Source organism: Aplidium turbinatum, chromosome 1 (assembly GCF_918807975.1).
Source record: "Aplidium turbinatum chromosome 1, kaAplTurb1.1, whole genome shotgun sequence".
In the NCBI taxonomy this organism is placed as follows: domain Eukaryota; kingdom Metazoa; phylum Chordata; class Ascidiacea; order Aplousobranchia; family Polyclinidae; genus Aplidium; species Aplidium turbinatum.
The window spans coordinates 37873104-37894633 of record NC_137472.1 but is presented as its reverse complement, the minus strand read 5'-3'; the positions used below and the strand labels follow the sequence as shown (position 1 = coordinate 37894633).

Sequence of the window (21530 nt, the reverse complement as noted above, 5' to 3'; positions counted from 1 at the left end):
AGTTACTAAGCAACTTTTTTCCTGTGACATCTATACTGTAAATGGGTTTACGGTACGTTTATCACATATTACCATCTTCAGCACTGAGCAGCATATTCATGTTTCAATTAACTTACTCCTTAAAATAAAACACGAAAAGAATGTTCCACGATTGAATTTACTTCAAATTTCTGCTGATGTTGATGTTTGAGTCATCCTGTTGTTCACCAGCTTGTCGCAGTCAAGCGTGTAAGCCTATTCCGTTACATAGTTTTAAGCAATCGTCCAAGTGGCCGTCGGTTAGCACAGTTTGTTGTTTTGATTTCGTTCATAAATAAAAATGCAGATTCACATGAATAAGTTGAACCAAAATACGGGTGGTGGTATTCCGCACATTTTTTGATACTGCAAGATTTTGCATCAACAGCAAATCTTCAGAAATCATTTTTGGACGCCCGGGCCTTGAGAACCACATCAGCTTTCAATGACAACATTTCCAAATTGCACCTTTTTCTAATTAAACTACTTCACTGGTTTTGTGAAAAATAGTAGACAGATTTAAATCCACCTTGAACGGGTATGAGACAAATTCAACTATTTTTTTAAACGCGCTATTTTGAATCTTGTTAAATCAGCACAAAATCCGACGCGATTGACCAGTTGATTCGACCGGTCGATCGACGTGTTGGCCACCCCAGTAAGGCAACTACTTCATTTCCAAACGTACACTGTTGTGGTTTTTAATATGTGATAACTTCTGCTTAATTTGTGTAGTTACTTTATGCTGTGCGCATTTCTGATGTTTACTGCAAGTGCTTACGTTACAAGCCAGCTTATGCCAACCACGATTGCTTGCACCTTCAGCTTCCATATATGGCACGCGGTTGGCTGCCTTTTTTCAGCGCCGAGCTTGCTGGGCTCTTGTTACTTTGGATAGACCAAAGTGGCTCACGATTGGGTGTTGCCTTTTCGCGCTCTGCTGGTCGCTGTGTGAGGCAATTCTATCAAGAGCACTTCAGTTTCGAGTTCGCTAAGCCACTCTTTTGAATTTGAAACAAGTTTGACTTTATGAGTTCAATCTACACTCTTTTGTCTTATCGACCTTCTTTGATATGTTTTACGAACGATTTACTATGTTTAGCATGTCTTGATGGCTAGTGAGGAGGCTACACCGGTATGGTTAGCGAAACACAATGCTCGCTGTTCTAGTGAGTCGTCAGGTAGAGCTGACGCCAGGAAGATCGCTCCTTCTCAACTATGTTTAGCATGTTGCGTTGGTCGCTGTTTACTTGGGTTTCAGCCTTCTTGCTATCGCCGCATCGGCCAGTCGCGGTTTGGTTGTCTAATGTATTCTTTTCATTTCACCGTTGCAAAATCCATTCTTTTATATTGATTCAATGTCCTGAACGATTGAATACTACTGAGTATCTGAAGCTTTCGAGTGGATATATCGTGCTTTCTAGGTTGCACTTTGCAAAATGCAACACAGTGTGTCCATTCAAGCTATTATATTTTGTGCTTATCTTTCTGTTTTATTCTTGTTTTTATTGTTGGATAGTGATGATGTGTTAAGGTGATTTCCTTCCTCCATTGCGCGATTACAATGATTTGTAACATGGAGTGTCACTGTCTTCAAGATTTTTTGCATTTTTTTTTCTGCGTTTCTGCTCGTTTTCTATCCGTTCCTTTAGCTTGCGTTTTTATTACACCTGCATGAATTCAATAACATTCTAGTAACTACTGTGCGTAGTCGTATCATTGACAATCATATTTGTTACTTAAACGACGATTTTAAACCTTCTAAGACCTTGTCTCATTAGCTATTTGTTGACGTATTGTGCCGCATATTGTAGGATAGGTGGACTGGTGGTATTTTTTCCCTGGAAACTGAATTGAGTAAATATATTATCAAAAAGGTTTAAACTTTAATGATAAAGTAGTTTATAACGTCGTAGGCAGTAAAAAAAACGAAAGTAATTGCGTGTTTTGGCATCGCATGTATTCTGCTTCAATTCAAAGTTGACATTCCGAAATTTGTTTGTTTGCTACGTTTTACACGATTTATGCCGTTGCAACATAATTAAACGTAATGAAACCTGGCAGTTACACAGGACGTTTTATGTTCAAGAATGTATAGATTTTTTGTTCGATTTTGTTTCAAGTGCGCGACCGATGCGCGTAGCAGTGTTGATCGGAGTGTGATTTTTGAGACCGACTCCACTCCTACATGAAACCAGACTCCACTCTAATCCGACTACGACAAAATGTCATCAGTTTAGAGTTTAGACTCCGAATCTACTCCACTCCAAAATTGAATTATGAATAAACGTGGTACAGTACTAACCAATTCATATACCACGAAATAGGTTGGGTGCAAAAATTTTTGTCAACTTTGGTAGCACGTAAATATTTTCAGGGGCGCATACTTATAAGCATAACCGCCAGGTAAAAATTGTGGGGACAGTTTTATTGTTTTCACTACAAACAAAACTATAGCCTACGAGACTTATTTGATTTAACTGAAATGCAAAGTTGCTGAACCAAACTCCGAATCCACTCCATTTTCTGAAAATCAGGCAAACTCCGGGTCAACTCCATGCTCAACTCCAGCGTAGTATGATTCCAATTAACTTTCTTTCGGTTCCCAGCGTCTTCTGTATATAACTTGAGAAAGACACAGAATAACAATGCTTGTGATTGCAGTGGCGAGTCTGGTGCGGGGAAGACAGAAAATACCAAAAAAGTTATTCAGTTCTTGGCTCACGTAGCTGCATCTCCAAAAGGCACGAAGACCCACGGAACACCAGTAAGTAACTACCGATTTACCCTATTCACAGTTTCTAAGCCTCATTTAGACACGGTATGAGTAAAATCTACAGTTTTACTTTGTTCACTCGAACGAACATTTCAACTATTTTTTATATACTGCTTAAACACCCTCCGATTGTTTTGCGCTGATGTGATGTTGGTTTTCACGTGGTGGCAGTGGTACACAATACACACTGATGCGGTTTATCTCTTTTTTTATTCCCTGGTACCCATGCTTGTTTGCTTGAGCTCGGTATGAAAATACACAAGTTGACCAGAAGGCAAGGCAGCCAATATTTGTATTTACCTTGTGTTCTCGATGAGTGTCAAACCAACTTCCTTCCGCGCATCGTGCAGACGCTCCCAGTCCTTATCTAATTAAGCATCCAACTGCTGACTTTATGCGGTTACGTAACACGCTGAAGAAGAATAGCTTTGATCTTCATGTACTGTCTGTATGAATATTTATTTCCAACCCAACAGAATGTAGGAAACTCTTCTTGCGTCTTTGTAAATGACAACATCATTGATCGATCGCAGGACGTCACAAAGTACTTTCTTACTTCTGCCGTTGCCATGTGTTCGTGAATCTCTTCATAATAATCGTGGTTTTGCTCTTGTGTTTAACTTCTGAAGTTACTGTATTTTTTTAGGAAATGAAGCAGGCAAGTATTTAATTACAACCATAATTTGGTGCTCAGTTTTCTGTTTACAAGTGTCACTAGAAAGATAGACTTTCTTTTGTACATGGTTAATCAAACCCTTCCCACTACCCATCAACAATGGTTAGTGTTTAATTCAAACATGTTAATTTTTGAATCAAGTCTGAAAGTAACAATATGATTTTTGATTGATCTAAAATATGATTGATTTGTGTAATTATTGTTATTTTTTATTCGTGGGAATGAAAAAAGCATGATTGTGATCTATTTTTTACACAAACTGCATTTCCACTCGTTAGATATCAAATAAATATCCACACGTTTCTAGCGTGTGACAAAAGATCTAGTTAAATTCATGTTTGCAAACGATCATTGGTTAACAACGTTTTGATGTGTGGCCAACGGGTCATCATCTCCATGCGATGCAATTTCGTGCAAAGCTTTTGGGTTTGTGGTTCTGTGTCATCAACGGAACCATGATTGGGCGCCTGGGCGGTTCTTTTGATTTTCCTTGATCTTCCGTGAAACTTTAAACAAATCTATAGAAGCCTTTGTGGAATATACCGATTGCCTGAGCAACTGTTGCAATAAGTGAATGAAGTTATCTTTGCTTTGATCTTGTGACTTTGTGAGTACCAGAGTTAATGTTTTCACATTTTACTCTTAAATATGATATATATATTTTCTATTTTCATTTCTGGAAAAAAAAATTACGTCACACTTCCTATTCTCACTGTCGCATTGTACCTTTCTTTCTATTCTTTACTTGTTTCTTTTTCTGTCTTGCTTCTTCACAGCAGAAAGATCCCGACATAGCATACAAAGGCACCTTGCATTATGACATATTTTCGCAAAGAAAGAAACGCAGAAAGCGGCAAAAATGTCTTTCCTTCAGCGTGAGTGAAATGATCACGTGTTCTCATTGAATTGTAGACGAAACAATGTGTCGTATGTATGAAGTGTTCATGGTGTCTAATCACAGTTTCCCTCTCATTGCTTTTTGTTGAGATATATATGTATATATGTTTCAACTTTCATGATGCTTTTTTGTGAATGAGCCACCAAATGGTCTACATCCCAGACAGCAAAATCCGTTATTTGACATTGATTCTACGTCTGAATCAATGTCAAAATGACGGATTTTGCTGTCTGGGATAGTTTTCTATCAACGTTCTTTGTCTGTGTTGTCACTTTTGTACAACATCCTTGCATGACTTATCCTCTGTTAGAAAGGTAAATCATGTGTCCTTAGAAAATAACAGGATACAAGGTAATTTTTAATTAGTGCACATAAAACGAGCTTTCTTTTGTATCTGAAACTGTACTTGTCATTTAAACCTAATACGTCTTTTAAATTACTGAAGAACGAGTATAAACATTATGTTGTTGTATAGAACGTCGCTCACGTAAGTACTTGCCTTGCCCCTGCGCATGTTTCAGCCATTACCATAAAGTCATTTTATCTGCCAAATTGATATTTTATTGAAGCCAAGCAATTAACCACTATAATGTTTAGTTATCGCTGGTAGTTTACTAAATGGTTTGTATCCAAACAGCAAATCCGGCATTTTTTACATTGATTCAACATCTGCAGACTTTGAATCAATGCAAATAATGACTGAATTGCTGGACTGATATACCTTTACCGATTTCTGGTATGCTAGCTTGAATAGCTCTTATTTCATTACTTCATGTGCAATGTGTTAAAACATTGAAAAAAAAACTGAAGCAAGATCTGACCACATAACCCAGTGCTGAAGTAAAAATTCAAGCAGACAAAAACCTCATTAAAGCATCAAACTTTATGTTGTGAGTACAGCGAGAAAAAGTTATGTGATTCCTAGTTAGTGAAAAATAATGCTTCAGCTAGAAAGATACGTCGTACACGAAGTCACCGGAACACAGCCTTATAATACACAAATTTATTTTTCATTATGGTGATCAGCTTAAAAGAATTAGCAAGACACGGTTGTCGACAATGTTTTAACTTGCTCATGCCTCCATGCCTGATCATTATCTTTTTATTTTTATTTTTTTTTTTTTAGTTACTTTCGGTTGAGCTCGTGTCCGTTATATATCATAGTACTATTGCAACCTAATTGTAATTAATGACCAAGCGAAATTGCAGGTTTATCCCCAGCTGCGTCATTGACTATTGTAGTGGCTATGATAGTAGCCTACAGTAGACCTCGTACATAAGAAATTGGTGCTGTAAATTGAAACACGTTGCTTAGCAACACCTGACAAAATTTTAAAGTTATTAAAGAAACATACCATATTTGGACTTCTTCATTTGAAATGGGTTAGCAAGCTTTCCATTTTGAATAAACCGATTTTACTTCCATTGATCTTGCCTTCACCGTTCTATACGAGGTCTACTGTTTAATGTTTATGCATTGACACCACTCGAAGGAATATGGTAGTTGCTTTATTATATACTGTATCTTTTGGTGTAATCATCAGGCAGCCTGATTTGCTGTCGAAAACGTATGGGTATGCTTTCCAATCAATGTTCACTTCATAACGGCATGCCACGCTATACTTAAACATTTTGATTAGCTTATTTACATCGGGGATGCATGACTAGTTTTATGTTGAACATATCACTCTGTTCCCTTAAGGTTCTGTTTAGTGTTTACGTCAACTGAGGTAGAAAGTATTTGTGCCTGTCACACTCATGCAATATTATATATGTACTAAATCATCCAAGCTGTAAAAATCTTGGCAAAAAAAAATTAAGGGTGTACGACTAACCATTGAAATCTAATTGACTTATCTGTTGCAAAGAAAATAGTTAATCCCATTGTTCGGGAAAAATTCTTTACATCACTCCATGTAAATGAGACTTAATTGGCGCTAGCGGCAGCTTAAGATTGTGTTTGTAAAGTTTTTTTTTGTTTTTGTTTTATGCCTTTACACTAAGACCAGTGGTCTCATTACTGTAACTTCGATTTTTTTCTTGAAATTTAGGGCGAGTTAGAGCAACAGCTTCTTCAAGCTAATCCAATCCTTGAAGCTTTTGGAAATGCCAAGACTGTCAAGAATGACAACTCGTCAAGATTTGTAAGTTTCTATATATTTAAGCTTTGATATTTCTGAAGTTCTTGAAGTATATTTGGACTATGACACGATTTTTTATTTCACTACTGTACAGTGTACAATTGTACATTTAAAATTAAAACTCGAATCATATTTCTATTTTCTGCTTGTAAAATCAATGTCCATGAGTAAAACTGTAAAGCCTACAAAACTAACTGGTTTTGAAGTTCGGAGAAAAAGTTTTTGGGTAATCCAACTGTGTTTTCTTTTTAGTAATTTTGTGATGTATTATTTTCTATCGTTTGTTTTAATTTTAAGGCTTATTTCCTATCAACTGACTTAAGTTTTTCTATTCAGGGAAAATTTATCCGAATCAATTTCGATACTTCAGGATACATATCTGGAGCAAACATTGAAACTTGTATCCTTTCTTGGAAACTCTTAGTTAATTCGTTGTGATTGTGAACGAACTATATCAGCTTCATTGGGTGGAAAAAAAAACTTTGAAACGCTCTAAGATTATGCTGTTTTGCAGGTTGCAAAGTAGAAAATGCGGCTGTGTAAATTACGTGCAACTTTTGGTATCTTGAACGTTTTGATCTTAGTTCCACAGCCACACGTTAGCACCAAGAACAAACATGATCCCAGAACTGTATCAAAGATGATAATTAAGTGCCGGACGACTTTCTGCATCATGAAGTGGATTTAATTTTCAAATCTTTCAACAGTACGCTAATTTAAATTGTAGTCAAACTAACGTGTATTTTCCTGACCCATTCGTTGGAATGCTAGATCTTTTGGAGAAGGCCAGGGTCCACCAGCAAGCCGGGGGAGAACGAACCTTTCATATTTTCTACCAGCTGCTCACTGGCGCCAATGATCAACTTAAACGTAAGACAGTGAAATCTTATTCTTGATATATTTTGGTGGTTTACAATTTTGATAACCTGGGCTACTAGTGTTGTGTATGTACAGACAATCTGACATTACATATAATCATATGCGATAACTGCTGACAATGGTACACCGTTTCAACCTTCAGTCCTCTTCAGTGCAACCGTGTAGATAGACTGAGTGAAGGAAATCATTCATCTAAACAATCTTACAGCTTGTTTGACATTGTACAATACAAAGTGCTTAACGAACATCATTCTGATATCATGATGCAAATACAGTTAAAGCCAGGCTTGTAGTAGATAGCTGCCCGGGTAGCCACCCGGGTGGGCTGGGTTATTTATAAAAAAAAAACTCGGGTTTTTTAAAAAGGACATGGCTATTTCTACAAACTTTGTGTTGCCAAATGAGGTATTCTGCTCCAATAGAAAACTTTTAAGTTGTTTAACAAAAACTTATGGCAACACCTGTGATAGAACAAAGCTTTTTCTCAAAAGTTTTATTTCCAATAACTTATCAAATATATACTGCAAAGTTTGGGTGTTCATCGGGATTGTTATCTTTTCTAGCATTAATTTTGTTGCAACTATTGCTAGAAAAAAAAATGTATATGTTTGAATCAAGTTCTTGTTACATTTAGCAGGTTTGGCAACCAGCAACTCACTGCCTCTAGGAGCTTGGTTTTTTTTACGTGAATGCATATCGCATGATAAATAATAAAACAAATTCCGCAAAAAGTTTTTTTTCGGTTATTTTTACGTCATAAAACTCATTTTTGCCCTTAAAACCCGTTTTTTTTTCACAAAAATCCCGTTTTTGCCCATAAAAATCCGGACAGGCTGGATTTTCTTAAAAAAAACTTGGGTTTTTTACAACCCAGATTGAAACAGATGTAATATAAAAGTCACCATGCAGCGCATCATTGTAAATGCAACTTACAGTACAGTGACAGTAGTTATAGTTTTTGACTGCAAAATTCATCTCATCATTTCTGGGCATTTATACTCAAAGTTGTGTTTCATTTCAAACATCCTGGATTATTTACAGAGGAGCTTCTTCTGCAAGACATCAAGTATTATCGCTTCATATCGAACGGGATGCAGACTGTTGCCGGTTCCAGCGATACCGACGTCTTCCAAGAGACTCTTCGTGCCATGGAGATCATGACCATAACACACGGAGATGTCAAATGTATGGGGCTGTAGTTTTTACGTGTTGATGATAAATGGGTACGGTAAGGCGGTTGATGTACAATAAATTGTAGTCTAGCATGGATTTTATTCAGTTGGTCATTGATCTTCGCTGTGTTGTTATGATACTATGATGATCTTAATCATCTGATATCATCTTAGCTTGCGGTTACAAAGGAAAGATCAATTCTTAGGGCACAGGGCACTCTCGCTTGAAGTATTAGAAAACAACTTGGACCCAATTGAATCGTTGGTATCCTGTAATCAGTTTGGCTTGTAACAACATTGAAGATAGTTGGAAACTCTTATCAGCACAAGGCGTTAGTTATCTATGAAAAATCAGGTTACATAGGACTCTCCAATACTTTTCAGCAATGCTGAAGGTTGTAAGTGCGGTTCTTTCTTTCGGCAACATGGAGTTTAAGAAGGAGAGATCATCGGACCAAGCGATCCTCCCTGACAACACGGTGGCGCAGAGGATTTGCCAGTTGCTCAGCGTCAACGTGGTCGACTTCACCAAGGCTCTTCTCAAGCCCAAAATTAAAGTCGGAAGGGATTTTGTCAACAAGGCACAAACGAAAGCGCAGGTCAGTTTTAATTTTCACATTCTGTTACAAAACCAAGTCAAGGCTGGTTTTCTTATCATGTAGCTTTTTTAATAGAGATTTGTTCTTGACTTGAATAAGCTTCTGGTTCATTTTATTGGAAAGACCTCACCCGTTGCACGTTTGTTTTGCATACAACTAGTGTATTTTAAACTTGGAATTCGCAGAAGTCAAAATCCTGTCTGCCGATGAACATCATTGCCAAACGCCAACATAATGTATTGGTTAGCTGCAGCCGTGTACCTTCTTGCCCTTGCATGATAGTGGATGTGTAATGATGTTTAGCTCACGATACTCTTTCATGTTAATTCGATCTTCTTATGTTGACATTGATTAAACGTATCTGGCTTCTGGGCGAAGCTAGGCGTGACACGTTTTTCGGTTTAAGCATCACAGGTTTGCGTTTGCTAAAAAGCCATTTATCTGCATTGAAAGATCGTGAGTTCGTGTCTGAAGTCATATCCTCTGAGGTTGAGTACCACGTCCGATAGTTTGGTTTGTTTATGAAATTTTTTTCACTGGTTAGTGGTTATGTACACCATTCTTAACACAAACAAACGCTCTTTTCACATCGTTTTAACGTCTAACGACGTTGATACGATGTGAAAAGCGCATTTTTTACCGAGTTTGTATGGGCTACTTGTGATTCTTTCGAGAATAAAAATCATGAGCCAAGCAAGATCTCTTGCAGACTAACTTATTTTGATTACACACTGAAGAAATGTAATTGTGAGAAAAACAGTGTTCAGCTCTTGTGAACTTTGTGTTAAACTTTCTATCAACTTTAAAGCTCCTTACTTTTGCTGGTACAATCCGACCAGTCGTTTCTGGGATTACGACATAATGTCACTGCATCATCTGCTCTTACAAATGTTCTGGAAAATTTCATTTAACCGCTTTGCCAGACAGCAAAGTCCATCATTTTTACATTATTTCAACGTCTACAGAACGTTGAAACTGTAAACTGTCTGTAGACTTTGAAAAAATGTAAAAATGAAGGATTTTGCTGTCTGGGTTGTTCGGTCAATCGGCATTCGAAGACTAGTTTGCTTCGTTTAGTCGGAAACCCACAAGCCCAGATTTACATTTCCTATACCGGAGAAAGTAGTTTTTAGACGGAGATCTTTTGTTCAACAACACCGCGCCTTGTTTAGGTTGACTTCGCTGTTGAAGCTTTGGCGAAGGCGATGTATGAGCGGATGTTCCGATGGATCGTTGACCGCATCAACCGATCGCTCAACCGCACCACACGACAAGGAACGAACTTCATTGGAATTCTCGACATTGCTGGGTTTGAAATCTTCCAGGTTTGATGTGAATGTTATCGCTTTCAGTGCTTTCTTGTTTTCAATGTTCTCTTGCGATGTTGGGGTCGGCAATCACTGCTGGCAAAGGTGCTTTTTTACATCATTTTAAACTCTAGCTACGTAGAAATGATGTGAAAAGGGCAACATTTGCTGGCTGTGAAACATTTGCTCCTATTCTTTACAAAAAACTTAAATTATCCTTTTCATAGATGGTTTGAACCGAGTTGTGATTTACAGGGGATCGACAATTATTATCTTTTTTGTTTTATTTTTCTTACTTTTACTGACAGTTCCGTTCTTTGACGAACGGTTTTACAGCAAAGAAGGTTGCCTACTTCTGCAGTACATAGAAAAACAACTTTGAGTTTCATTTTTAAACTATTTTTAGCATACTATTTGGTATTGGCTACTCTTCTATGTGAAATAGTTATGTTTTTAAAATGCAGTTAACGCTGTATAATTCACTGTTAAAGTTGATGATAAAATTTTTTTTATTCATAGCTGAACACTGATTAACCTATTGAGGTGTTTTTGAATCGCAGCTTAATAGCTTCGAGCAACTTTGTATCAACTACACCAACGAAAAGCTCCAACAGTTGTTCAACCATACTATGTTTATACTGGAGCAGGTAATTTAAGTCTAAGCCCCGTCAGTGACGTATCGCTCCCTCGTCGTGTGGGTTGCGTGGGTCCTGGGGCATCATTTGTTCCATCGATTAATTAAGATATCTATTTTTTGTATTTTCATGGTTTTCTTCGGACTCGACAACGCACTGCACTGACGTCATTGATAAAACTGCCTCATTCTGTCTAACATAATATAACTGTCACCACTGGCACCTTGACTAAACTCACTTCACTGATAAAAATAAACGAACGTAAACCACGACACCCACCCACACATATGCCACAAACCAGGTAAACAGTTTTGAGCAGCTTTGCATCAACATGACCAACGAAAAGCTGCAGCAACTCTTCAATCACACTATGTTTATACTGGAACAGGTTTGTAAACGCCTTTGCCTTCTTTAGTCTATTTCCACTTGCAAGCCTTGCAATCAATCCTGCACCTTGTTTCAATCTTCACTTCCGCATGTTAAGACTTAAGTATTTGACTTATAGCACACCGATGTCGGAATTGGGATATCGCTTGTCAAGAGAATTCGCACTGTGCAATTGCCGCTTCAAATTTCTGTTTGCAAAGTTATGGTCATTTTTGTAACGAAACTCTTTATACAGTTTTATCTGGGTTTGGGGTGAATGTTGTTTCACACTGATTTGACTTTACCGAACGAATCATAATTTGGCATTGCATGCTCATTGATTTTCCTTCGTCACACACGTCTCATTATTTTAAATTAAGTTTCATTATACCGACAAGTTCTATTGGATATGCACCATTTACGTAATCAAAATTTTGCATCACATGAATTTTCAGAAGCCACCGAAAACATATCTAATCAATTTCTTATAAAGTTTTGATCGTTGTACTTTTTGATATCTTTTGATCCAATATGAATTATTTTTCATTGGCTGGCATAATGTCTGGCTGCGGTGTTAACGACGGAAACAAGTTGAAGCCCCAAGACAGGAATTCTAGATGTTCATATATTTCTAATATTTGCAAAGTGTTAATGAATGACCTGTTTGTTCCTGTCCTGTAGTATTTGCTTTGATCAACATAATCTTTATGTCGGGTTAGAGATAAATGGGCGTAGCGTTGCTCGGTAACACCGGGATTATATGTTTTTGTAGTTGCTGCAACAACTTGTGATAACGCAATTTAGTATTTTGGAATGAGAGACAGAAAGTTTTTATTTTTTACAAAACAGTAGCTGGACCCATCAATCAAAGCGGCAAGATTTCTTGAGTTGTTGATTTACAAACTTAAAGTGTGCGAAGGCGCGAAAACATAAAAACAAAACAATTGATTAAAATTTTATTTTCTTCGATTCTTCGGATTTGATCGTTTCAGCATTTTATAACTCGCCATGAAAATAATTTTGCAAGTCGACGTGGCACGTCCTCCGCACGAAAAACTCACCAAGCATGCTTTCTTCAATTGGTCAATTTATTTTGTCTTTGATCTTCTCGTTTTAATATAAAATCCGCTTGTTTCATCATGAATTGATCCCATCTCATTGCCTTTTAGCAGTTATATCTCGAGTGAACAAATATTTTCTTTTTCGTTGGCTGAAATTATTTTTATGCCAAATTAATGTAAAAAAACAGATGTTGCTGTAAAAGTGTAGTCAAAAGTAGCACACTACTTGCGTTTGCATGTGCACATTGTACTGATGGTGACACTGACTGGTTATTGTAATGGCCAAGTTTTTGTAAGATCAACATTGTCTTGACTTGGATTGCTGACTAGAAATCCTCTCCCGCTATACACTGCAGATTTTTCATCGTTCGGTCATTCTCTTGTACCTACATGAAAATTTGAACATTTGACACCAGTTAACGTTTTGAGGTGCAGCTCGGCAGCTCGCACTGAGTAATGTTTAATTGTTTATGATTACATTTGGAAGGTACGTGTGATCTACGCTTTAAAAATATTGTGAATCGCTATCTTATCTTTGATTTGTGCAGTTGCATAAATTCACATGAGAAAATTCCATTCATATATCAAGTATACATTTCCGCCGTTGAATGGATACCGTCTGAGACAGCAAACCAACCGTTTTTTTACATTGATTCAACGTCTGCAGACATTGAATCAATGTAAAAAACGGTTGATGTGCCGTCTGAATAATAACTCAATTGGCCGGTGCGGTATATTCGTTCGGATCCTCACTATCAAAAATTAACATCATTTATTTCTTCACTAACTTTTTATTGAACCATACCTAGCTCACAAAAATTGCCCTTAGATGACTAGCGACGTAGAACCGATGTAAAAAGGACATCTTTTGTTAGCTGGATATCTCATAACATTTCACTCAGCAATCAGCATGTTATTGGTGATCTGGAAATTAAATCAGCAATGCCATCATCACTTTGAGTTGACTTTGAACTCAGACTAAATTAAGAATGTGCTGAGTTGGTATCAGTGTTGTTTTGTTAACATTACCGCACTTCCATGTTGTGATAATTCCATGTTGCCATACAGGAAGAATATCGTCGGGAAGGAATCGATTGGAAGTTTATTGATTTTGGTTTAGATTTGCAGCCCTGCATTAACCTCATTGAAAGTCAGGTACGTGAACACTATACAGAATACACTCTTCGTGTTCAAGCATTTCCGCTAGTATAATGGGTCCATATCATCCAACGCCATTGAATAATTCATTGCCTCACTACGCTAAACCCTGCTGTTTGCCGGTAAAAGCTTCTAATGTATGCACCAGGCCAATCCTCCTGGCATCCTGTCACTGTTGGACGAGGAATGCTGGTTCCCGAAAGCCACCGATAAGTCCTTTGTTGAAAAGATTTCGAAACAGCTTGGTGATCATCCCAAGTTCCAACGGAGCAAGCAGCTGAAAGGAAACTGCGACTTTTCGATTCAACATTATGCTGGAAAGGCAAGTAATTGTATTTTGCTTCGAGCTTTACAGACTGTTCATTAATTTGTTATCTGCAAGATTATCAAGCAGAATATGGCTCAATGTAAATTGTATCAGTGATGCACTGCCAAATACACATGGATTTTTGTCTGTTAAGTTTGTGTTAAAACTAGCATTTATTCTGTCTGATCGTACGTTTATAATGTAACTTGAAGGTCGATTACGTTGCAACGAAGTGGCTGATGAAGAACATGGACCCACTGAACGACAACGTCACTGATTTGTTGCATAATTCTTCCGATCAGTTTGTCAGTAGCATGTGGAAAGATAGTGAGTTACTTGTTTTGTTTTGGTCATTACATTCGAATTGTACAGTAATGTTTTTAGAATCACATGTTAGAAACTGTTTCCTGCCAAGAAACTGCTTTTTGCTCTTAACTCTATTTTCATCCAAACGCTGAAAAGCTCTGCTTTTCACTACCTTTGAAACTGCTGTAGCTCCTCAAAACTAAATGTCAGGGCATATGTCGAGCACCCACATACCTCATTTTAGCAATGGCAGATTGTGCCCTGACAATCCGACGCTGGTGCGTGGATGGATTTGTAGCAGCCAGGTCTTTTTGCAAATGCATTCTGGCTGGGTGAAAACCATCGTTTGTATTGCCTTTTGTGTTGTCGATGCTGATGAAGTGTTTGTGCCAAATCTTTTATAGTTTCCAACATCGCTTTTTTATTGACTCACTGCACCTACGCTTTGAAGACGATCGTTTAACTTTCATCACTATCCGCAGTGTCTAAGGTTGTTGGCTTAGAGCAACTGAACGCAACTTCTTCGGAGAACAAGTTCTCCAGCAGCACAGCGTACAAGACCAAGAAAGGAATGTTCAGGACAGTGGGTGCCTTGTACAAAGACCAACTCAACAAATTGATGGTCACATTGCGCAACACCAATCCCAACTTCGTCCGGTAAGCAGCACACATGTCCATCCGACAAATCATATCATTTGAAATTTGAATCAATAAAAAGTACTGATTTGCTAGCTGGGTGAAAATGTGGTACTGGTCAGAATCGTGTTACATATTTTATGATTTGTTGTGGTATGAAACCAAAACTTGACTTTTGTTTCTCGTATGGTTGTGTTCTTGTCAGACATTGGTTCTTCAAATGAGTAAATAGCATTCGAGTTTCAATCGAAAGGACGTAATCATATCTCAGAAAAATAAGACCAATCTCTTTATTTTGTCATCTTTTAGTTTATCACATCAGACATGTCGCCATAAACACCCCAGACAGTAAAATTCGTTATTTTGCAGTCTTGGACTGACCGTGTGTGCAGTTTGTTATGAGACAAATAATTAGATGAATGGTTCTATTGAAACAGATGCATCATTCCCAACTATGAAAAGAGAGCCGGAAAGATTAATGCGCATCTTGTGCTTGAACAGCTGCGATGCAATGGAGTGTTGGAGGGAATTCGAATCTGCAGACAGGTTAGTTCGTTTCATGATTTAATTCAATAAACCGAAAGACTATGATGTGGTGACATGTTTATAATGCGTCAATCGGGAATAGCAGTACGAAGTTTCATAGCGAAATATGAAGGCAGCGGTGAACGATTTTGAGGATAAACGTTTTGATAAAACAAAAATTATAACTTGCTTGATAAAACTATCTATGAAAATTGTTTTCATCTTTGTTAAATTAGAAGCGTACAAAGTCCATGTTATTAACCACTGTGATCTACAGGGTTTTCCCAACCGTGTTCCTTTCCAAGAGTTCCGTCAACGTTACGAGATCCTAACTCCTAATGTTCTTCCAAAAGACATTATGGATGGGAAGAAAGCTGCAATTAAGATGATCAATGCTCTTGATCTGGATGAGAATCTTTTCAGAATCGGTCAGAGCAAGATCTTCTTTCGGGGAGGAGTGCTTGCCCACTTAGAGGAGGAGAGAGATCTGAAACTGACCGACATCATCATCCAGTTCCAAGCTCAATGCCGAGCTTACCTGGCTCGCAAGTAAGCAAGTGTGCATTGAGACCATGTGGTTCTTGATATTGACAGGAAATAATGAAATCACTCAATTCAATAATAGTCAGCGACAATACCTGCTGTTGATTTGCAGATCGTCTAAATTTTAGATATTGTGTAAAATCAAACGTTGATTCGTCCGGTTTTGCAATCCACAACCAACTGTTAAGTCGTCTTTCCTTGTTCTGTTTAGTTTTGTTGCAATGATCACGTTGTTACTCCCCCAATGCTTCTTTTGGACTTTCTGAAGGTTCTATTGTACCTGTGCTCATTTTTTACCTTTTCTGCAGGAACTTCTCCAAGCGCAAGAACCAACTCCGTGCGATCCGGGTCATCCAAAGAAACGGTCTCGCTTATCTGAAGCTCCGCAACTGGCCTTGGTGGAGACTCTTCACAAAGGTCAAGCCTCTTCTTCAGGTTACGCGCCAAGAAGAAGATCTCAATGCAAAAGAGCGTGAGCTTAAATTGGTTCAAGAAAAAAAAGAGGAGCTTGAAAAGACCTTAAACGACGTTGAAAAGAAATATTCTCAGGTAGTTTTTTTGCATTTGAAAAGATTGCAAAATGAACATGTCCTGGTTCAAATACTGAAAGTGTTAAGGAGAGTGCTAATTGCTTCAACTATGATGCGTCCATAAACGCTATAGTATACAGGTAATGATTATACACTATACAGCATAAAACCATAACTTTCTTTTGTTTTAAAATATTGATAAGTGATGTCATTTTTTATGCACATAATGCATAAAAATAACTCCTTTTACTCATGCAGATTGGTGCAACTCATGCATGGTTGTTAATGTTGCATTCTTTCTAGGTCTGTGATGAAAAGCACAAATTGGCCGAGCAACTGCAGTCGGAGCAGGAGATTTGGACCGAAACCGAAGAGATGAGAGCTCGGCTTGCGGCCAAGAAGACCGAGCTGGAAGAGATACTTCGTGATCTCGAAGGTCGTCTTGATGACGAAGAGGACAGAAATCAATCTCTTTTGACAGAGAAGAAAAAAATGCAAATTAACATCAAGGTATGCCTTTGGAATATGTTTTCACTGCAACGTCTTTCGGACACAGATGGGTAGATCTAATGTTTTAATTTGTCAGGATCTGGAAGAGCAACTTGATGAGGAAGAAGCGGCTCGACAGAAGTTGCAACTTGAAAAAGTGACTCTGGATGCGAGAAGCAAGAAGATGGATGAAGATCTGAGCATGATGGAAGATGCATACGCTAAAGTAAACACTAAACATTTCATTCACTTTGCATCAAATCCCACTTTTGAAATAATTTACAAGAGACTGTTTGAATTATGTTTCAAAGATATAGTACAACACCAATTTTTGCAGTATCTTCTTTCGGTGTAAGCTAGACTCACTGCTGTTAGGCTGCATTGCCGCTTTCTTGCCTTCCCGTCTACTTAATTCAAGTCTTCAATCACCGGCCGTAAGCCTGTATACGACAAATAAAAACTGCTTTTAGCTTCAACGAGAGAGGAAGTCGCTGGAAGAGCGGTTGGATGAGATGGAGGGATCTTTGGCTGACGAAGAGGATAAAGCCAAGATGCTATCCAAGATCAAAAATAAGGTAACACATCGATAACTTTTCTTTAATCAACCTTACTCACAAACGATTTTTTTTTTTCGGTTATTTAATTTTTTTCTGTCTATTGAGAAAATAATTCCATGTTGTTTTGTGCATTTGCAGAATGAAGCAATCATTTCCGATCTTGAAGAGCGCCTTAAAAAGGAAGAGAAACTGCGACAAGAACTCGAGAAAATTCGTCGCCAGCTTGAGGCTGAAATTGCTAATCTCCGTGACCAGCTTGCCGATTTACAAATGCAAATTGAAGAACTGAAAGCACAAGGGCAACGAAAAGACGAAGAGATTGCCGCTCTTCAAGCCAGGTGCCACATGCACGGTTTTTCTACAAAATCTTAAGCTCATAAGGTTTCACTTCCAAATTTCACACACTTTTTATATCCACATAAAAAGATCATACTCTTGTGAAGAACGATGTCTAGTGTCTACATTAAGTAATATAGCATTCTGATTGTGCTTGGCAAAGAATCAAGAGCCACACATCTAACTAAACTATACTAACTTTCCATTCACGCAGGTTTGACGAAGAGCAAAGCGCAAAGAGCCAGCTAGCGAAAAATCTGCGTGAGGTGCAGAATGTTTATGCTGAAGTGCAAGAGGACCTTGAGCAAGAGAGATCCCAGAGGAGCAAGGCGGAAAAGCACAAGCGAGACTTGAGTGAGGAGCTCGAAGCTCTCAAGAACGAGTTGGAAGATTCGCTGGATACAACCAACGCCCAGCAAGAACTAAAGTAATTTATTCTTGTTGTTGATTGTTTTTGATAAAAGTCATTGTTTGAAGTTTAATTTACTTGCAAACCAGATCGTGTAATTATTATACAACGTCATGTTTGTTCCAACATATGATTCATTAGAAATATATGAAATACACAATAGTTTGGAATTGTCTGCTTTTTTCTAATAAATTTGCGAATTTATTGTCTGGCAACAAGCACCAGTGGAATAGCTCTAATATTTATTGAACTTAAATTGCTTTTAGCATTTGTGGTTGCTTCCTTTCAATTATTTAACATGAAAATTTGTTTGCCTCCTTATTTCGGCTTGAACTTTTGTGAAAGATAGGTTTCGAATAGCAGCTTCCCCTCCTTCACTTGCAAAAAGCATGTTCCATTGTAATGAACGCTTTGTATGTCCGCTGTTAATTTGTCATTGAACAGATCGCAACGCGAACGAGAGCTTGAAAACTTGAAGAAAACTCTTGAAAGCGAAACCCAGTCCTATGAGAACCAACTTCAACAACTGAGGCAGAAACACACCGGGCAAGTGGACCAATTCCAAGACGAAATGGACGCATTGAAGCGAGTATGTGACTGAAATATCCGTAGGCATTGGTAGTCTTCAACTTAAGAAAATCTTTAAAACATTTCTTTTTCAACATGCTTTCCAGTTATGAGTGCAGGGATATATCATATTACGTGCATGGTGCAGCCCAGTCAGGCATCCATCCTTTTCCATCGATTTAACGTCTGCAAACGTTGAATCTAAAAAAACAATGCCTGCGGCAATACTTTCTTTTTTCGTTTAGAAGCAAAAATTAAAACAGAATGAACAACGAGAGTTGAAACTTGCGTTCGCAGACCAAGACGACACTGGAGAAAGCGAAACATGCTTTGGAATCGGAGAATCAAGATCTTCAAGAGGAGCTGCGTCTTATCACTGGAGCCAAGTCTGACTCGGAGGGTAAACGCCGCAAGCAAGAGCAACAAATCCAAGATTACACCGCCAGGCTACAGGACACAGAACGCCAGCGAAACGACCTCCAAGACAAATACAATAAATCCCAGGTAGAATTTTTTCGTGTTTTTGCCAGATTGACCATCGCGGTGGCATTGACGAAACTTTTCACTGGTCAACATGTCTTTGTTTGTATTTTAGCGTGAAATCGAAGGTTTGGCGCAAAACCTTGAAAAAGTCGAGGCGCAGTTGTCGCGCTCACAGAAAGAAGCCTCTCAGCTCGACGGCCAGCTTCAAGACACTCAGGTAATTCAAAAAGATTTCATTTAAAAATCCATCTTGTCGAAAGAAGTTGTAAATGCTGCAATTTAGTTTGTGTCGCCTAGTCACACATACGTCAGCGTTGCTTTCAGTGCAAACTCGAATATATTGAAAAATATAAATTCATGACTAGAGCGTGCAGATATTGATGCTGGGGAAAAGCATTTAAATGTTGAATGCTCTTTGAAAAAGTTAATTTACGTTAGCTGTTATGGAGTAAAAAGCTTTCAAGTTTGTGTTTTTATCGCTTAGGCTCAAAGCCAAGAAGAGACCCAGGCGAAATTGAAGCTGGTCAGTCGTATCCGTGCTTTGGATGATGAAAGAGCTTCTTTGGAAGAGCAACTCGAAGAAGAGGAAGAGGCTAAGAGGGCCGTTGAAAAGCAACTTACCACCGCCAACAGTGCAGTAAGTTGAAGTTTTTCCTGCATAGCACTCGTATTGTGATTTTGTGTGGTCAATGTTGTTTTCTTCACAATATAAAAACGCCTTTTTAAATTTTCTTTCAAAATATAAAAAAGAGATGTGACGTCATGTTATGTTGACTGTGTGCGGATGGTGGAGCGACATATACTTGAGAGGTTGCTGATTTTTTATTTCCACTTTTTGACCTTTTTGAATGTGTGGTTTAGCTCCAAGATCTTCGGAAGAAACTGGAGGCAGATGGTGACACCATAGATCAGTTGGAGGAATCGAAGAAGCGACTTCAACGAGATCTTGAAGATAAGAACCAGCAGCTTGAAGAGAAAACAGCTCACGCTGACAAGGTTGGCATCTTCTAACGTTGTTCCGAAAAACTTAAAATGAAATTCATTGTTGATTGCTTTACCAATCGAAGCAAAGATGAACTCATTCATTAAATTTAGTTTTTCTCCGTTTCCTTTTTGTCGAACGCATGACGAAACCAAATTCTTTTTTAGCTGGAGAAGACCAACAAGAGATTGCAGGGAGACGTTGACGATTTCTCGGTTGAACTCGACCACAACCGATCTGTGATCTCACAACTGGAGAAGAAACAACGACAGTTTGACAAGGCGTTGGCCGACGAGCGGAATGTATCGGCCAAGTTTGCCGAAGAGCGCGAGCATGCTGAACGTACCGCCCGGGAGAAGGAAACAAAGTCCATCTCGCTCGGTCACGAGTGTGACGAGCTAAGAGACAGAGTATGTGTTTGTATTGATCTCCAATCTCCATTGTAGGAGGACAATGTAGAATAAAAATGGTCAAGTTTGCAGTTTTACGTTTTTCATTTCTTTCGCGTAATTTTACCCGAGTTGATTACAGGGCAGTTACATGACCCGACAATTCATCGAACCGAAGTTATTTGAGTGACGATTTATTGAACCGCAGTTCATCGAAGCTTACTGTTGCTTAAAAATTAACGAAACTGGGCTTTACCAAAGAGGAACCAGCCAAAAAAGAAAAGTTTTCTCAGAGTAGAACTTTTACAAAATACTGTTTCGACTAAAATTATTTTTTTTTCAATGCACTGTCTTACAAGGTTTTCATTTTCGTTTTTATCATCATTTCTTAGATCGACGAACTCGAACGCATTCGTCGCTCTCAGCAAGCTGAACTTGATGAGCTCGTCAGTTCAAAAGATGCCACAGGTTGGCTACCAATGTTTTTTGTTTATTGTATCTCAGCGTGCATGCTTTATCTTCTCCACTTTTGGCGTTTACATTGTCACGTGATACCTGAATTCTTAATGTTCTGCAGCACTGGTTTCCAAGTTTTGCTGCTGGCCAGGCCAAACATAGAATACCAATACATGTTGTATGCATTGATTAGCGCTCGTACCGAAAATCTTTCATCCATTATGAGGCATGGAACTCATGTGACATGTGAGGTATTTTTGACAGTGACCACTTTCACGTGTAGCTAGGACTGATCGGTCACGAGCAATAACCATCCCGAGTAAAATTGT

General features: G+C 38.3%; 1 protein-coding gene across 1 annotated transcript in view; it reads left to right on the top strand.

Moving 5' to 3' along the window:
- Nucleotides 1-21530, top strand: part of LOC145777743 (uncharacterized) — a 33402-nt gene that overhangs the window by 3411 nt on the left and 8461 nt on the right. Inside the window, exons 4-30 of the mRNA XM_082589191.1 lie at nt 2683-2785; nt 6420-6512; nt 6846-6909; nt 7281-7379; nt 8430-8573; nt 8945-9159; nt 10332-10484; nt 11027-11113; nt 13597-13683; nt 13835-14008; nt 14206-14320; nt 14782-14956; nt 15373-15481; nt 15738-16009; nt 16312-16552; nt 16837-17043; nt 17120-17248; nt 17493-17597; nt 17718-17917; nt 18130-18342; nt 18769-18913; nt 19189-19395; nt 19487-19591; nt 19859-20011; nt 20236-20370; nt 20524-20766; nt 21138-21213. Coding sequence (XP_082445317.1) covers nt 2683-2785; nt 6420-6512; nt 6846-6909; nt 7281-7379; nt 8430-8573; nt 8945-9159; nt 10332-10484; nt 11027-11113; nt 13597-13683; nt 13835-14008; nt 14206-14320; nt 14782-14956; nt 15373-15481; nt 15738-16009; nt 16312-16552; nt 16837-17043; nt 17120-17248; nt 17493-17597; nt 17718-17917; nt 18130-18342; nt 18769-18913; nt 19189-19395; nt 19487-19591; nt 19859-20011; nt 20236-20370; nt 20524-20766; nt 21138-21213 — 4049 coding nt within the window. The remainder of the gene's footprint in view (nt 1-2682; nt 2786-6419; nt 6513-6845; nt 6910-7280; nt 7380-8429; nt 8574-8944; nt 9160-10331; nt 10485-11026; nt 11114-13596; nt 13684-13834; nt 14009-14205; nt 14321-14781; nt 14957-15372; nt 15482-15737; nt 16010-16311; nt 16553-16836; nt 17044-17119; nt 17249-17492; nt 17598-17717; nt 17918-18129; nt 18343-18768; nt 18914-19188; nt 19396-19486; nt 19592-19858; nt 20012-20235; nt 20371-20523; nt 20767-21137; nt 21214-21530) is intronic.